The sequence below is a fragment of the Meles meles genome, chromosome 7 (genome assembly GCF_922984935.1).
Source record: "Meles meles chromosome 7, mMelMel3.1 paternal haplotype, whole genome shotgun sequence".
Taxonomy (NCBI): domain Eukaryota; kingdom Metazoa; phylum Chordata; class Mammalia; order Carnivora; family Mustelidae; genus Meles; species Meles meles.
In genome coordinates, this window is record NC_060072.1 from 93462381 (window position 1) to 93465732 (window position 3352).

The window sequence follows — 3352 nt, forward strand, 5'->3', positions numbered from 1 at the left end:
CCAGGATAGTTTTATTCTCATAGAAATTTTGGAAAATAAGGGATACTAAATGCCAGCTCATGGACTGTGTAACTTAGGATAGTTCCCTAACATTTCAAGGATTTTCTCTCTCAAACATTTTTTTCATTCCTATGTAGATGACCTCATTCTTATATCTGTTATTTCTTGATTCTCATTCATGGCTTGAGTCTCTCCTTTTGAATGAAGAGCTTCACTTAATTAACCAGCAAAATATACAACTTTGTCACCTCTGTTTGCCTATTTCACAGTAACTAGTGCCTTGATCCACATTTTTCTCCTTCTTTTACTTATTTATTTTGAGAGTCTAACCCACATTACAGAAAGCTCAGTCTTTAGTTCTCCATGTGACCAGGCAGAAATTTAGAGCAGAGGTCCATTTTGCTGCTGGCCTCCTCTCTCCATACCTCAGGCTTGATTCCTAAATAACGGAATAGTGCCAGAGATACTGCTACCCAATGAAAAACTTTTGCAAGACATTTGAGTCTCAGCCTTTTAAACTAAACATGGATTGACTACATGAAACAGTCTGTAAACCTGTTTCCACTGTGTCACCAACTGTTTCCTGGATCACCAGTTACAGAACCTCTTGAATACTTTGCTCGCAGCTTCTACCAGCAACTGGGGCTGTGTCAACTTTCTATAAGGGTCTCCCCAACTTCAGGAATAAACTTTTTCCTAAACGTATTCTTCAATATGTTTCAATATGTTTCATCTTTCTCTATGTGACTAGGATCATCCTGCCAAATTCCACCTACACAGTACAGAAACAGCTTCTTGCATAATGAAATTAAAGGCAGAAACAAATTGTGAAGTCTATAAAATGCTCCAGAAGGAAAGACTCAAACACTGACACTCAAACTAAGGCAACAGAATATTTGGATTTGAGAAGGCAGACTATTAGCACAGAAGATTATTTAACTATAAGTATATTTTTCATTTCTACCTCACTTATTTTTTCCATTTTCTAATCAATTTGGAACTTAAATCACCTAAATGTTTCTCTTTGAATATCTTCTAAAAAGTAGTAGATTGTTATTTAATTCAGAAAGGAAAAGTTTTAATTCTTGGTTTGTTTAGGATTATATAAATTTCACATTTTATAACCTTGATTCCTTTGCTAAGTTATTAACAAAATTCTCTAATTAGGCAGGACTGATAAGAAACATCTATTTGAAAGGCAAATTTCAAATGTTCTTTTTTGAGAAAATTCATTATAACATGTGGTCATAGTAAAATACTTTAATAGAAATAAAATAATACCTTAGGTATTATAGTTTCCAAACACATATGATCAAATTTTTAAAAGAAAGTAAAACATTTGATTAAGTATATTTTTGATATACAGACATGTTCATTAGACCTACCAAGTGACTTCATCAATGTTAAATGGCTAGTGGTCTAAAAGGAAGGTACTAGGCATAAGTTTCTTTGTGCTGGCTCATATATGTTTTCAAAATTCAATACAATTTGGTGGACAATTTGTTGCTCCATTATATGTCTTACATATTTTTTAAACCAGCAGAAGTGCCCCCCCCAAAAAAATCCTGAACTCACAAAAATCATTGTATCAAGTATATTTTTCATTTCATACTTCATTTATTTTTTCCATTTTCTAATCAATTTGTAACAGAAATCACTTAAATTTTTCTCTTTGAATATCTTCTAAAAAGTAATAGATTGTTATTTAATTCAGAAAGGAAAAGTTTTAATTCTTGGTTTGTTTGGGATTATATACATTTCAGATTTTATAGCCTTGATTCTTTTGTTAAGTTATTAATTCTCTATTTAGGCAGGATGGATATGAAACATTTGAATAAATTGGAGAAACTATTTTAAAAAGCAAATTTCAAATGTTCTTTTTTAAGAAAATTCATTATAACATGGTCATTAGTAAAATATTTTAATAAAAATAAAATAATATCAGGTGCCTGAGTGGCTCAGTGGGTTCAAACCTCTGCTTTCAGTTCAGGTCATGATCCCAGGATCCTGGGATGGAGCCCTGCACTGGGCTCTCTGCTCAGGGGGATGCCTGTTTCCTCATCTCTCTCTGTCTGCGTCTCTGCCTACTTGTGATCTCTGTCTGTCAAATAAATAATTAAAATCTTAAAAAAAAAAATCCTGAACTGACAAAAATCATTGTTTTTGTTTGCATTTACAGACTTAGAAGAAGTCAGCAATAAGAAATGAAAAATCAAACATCTGTGAAAGAGTTCATTCTTCTGGGATTAACAAATGACCCAGAACTAAATATTTTGATTTTTCTATTTCTATTTTTCACATATATACTGAGTATAACTGGGAACATGACAATTATAACCCTCACTCTGATAACTCCTCACCTTAAAACTCCCATGTATTTCTTCCTTAGGAATTTCTCTTTTCTAGAAATCTCATTCACAACAGTTTGTATTCCTAGATTTCTGGTCAGCATTACAACAGGAGATATGACCATTTCCTATAATTCTTGCATGGCACAGGTGTTTTTCCTCATAGTTCTTGGCGCAACAGAATTTTTTCTTTTGACTGCTATGTCTTATGATCGGTACGTAGCTATCTGCAAGCCACTGCATTACACAACAATAATGAACAGCAGAGTCTGCAACCAGCTTTTAATTAGCTCCTGGCTAGCTGGATTTCTCATTATCTTTCCACCTGTTATCATGGGACTTCAACTGGATTTCTGCAACTCCAACATCATTGACCACTTTGCTTGTGACTCTTCTATACTGTCGATCTCCTGCACAGACACAACATTCCTAGAGCTCATGGCATTCTTCCTGGCAGTATTCATGCTCATGGTAACCTTAATATTAGTGGTTCTTTCCTATGTATTCATCCTTAAAATGATTCTGAGAATCCCCTCTGCTGAACAAAGGAAAAAGGCCTTTTCCACTTGTTCCTCACACATGATTGTTGTCTCTATTTCTTATGGAAGTTGCATTTTCATGTATGTCAAAACTTCTGCAAAAGAAGGAGTGGCTTTGACCAACGGTATAGCTGTGCTCAATACCTCTGTTGCCCCAATGCTAAATCCTTATATTTACTCCTTAAGGAACCAGCAGGTAAAGCAGTCGCTTAAGAACTTAACCAACAAATGCTTCTCAAATAAACTGTAATCATAAATAAATTCATGACCTCAATTTTAAATAGAACCTATGTATAACACAATATTAATATTGTTATATTCTCCAATCACTGTGATATTCAACTTCCTTTCCTTCAACTCTGATTCTCCATTTATTTTATTTTGGCCTCACTTAGTTCAACTATCCTATCCATTTACATGCGCTAAAAATTTTCTAAGCATGAATGATTTGATGTCACATAAATG

At 33.7% G+C, this 3352-nt stretch overlaps 1 protein-coding gene across 1 annotated transcript; it reads left to right on the plus strand.

Annotated features, from left to right (window-relative positions):
• Positions 1-2204: 2204 nt before the first annotated feature.
• Positions 2205-3137, plus strand: LOC123946997 (olfactory receptor 6C65-like). Its single transcript, XM_046012918.1, has one exon. The coding sequence runs from the start codon at positions 2205-2207 to the stop codon at positions 3135-3137; it is 933 nt and encodes a 310-aa protein (XP_045868874.1).
• Positions 3138-3352: the final 215 nt, after the last annotated feature.

Excerpts from the sequence above, each read along its gene's own strand:
- LOC123946997 (XM_046012918.1), top strand. The coding sequence starts at position 2,205 with ATGAAAAATCAAACATCTGTGAAAGAGTTCATTCTTCTGGGATTAACA.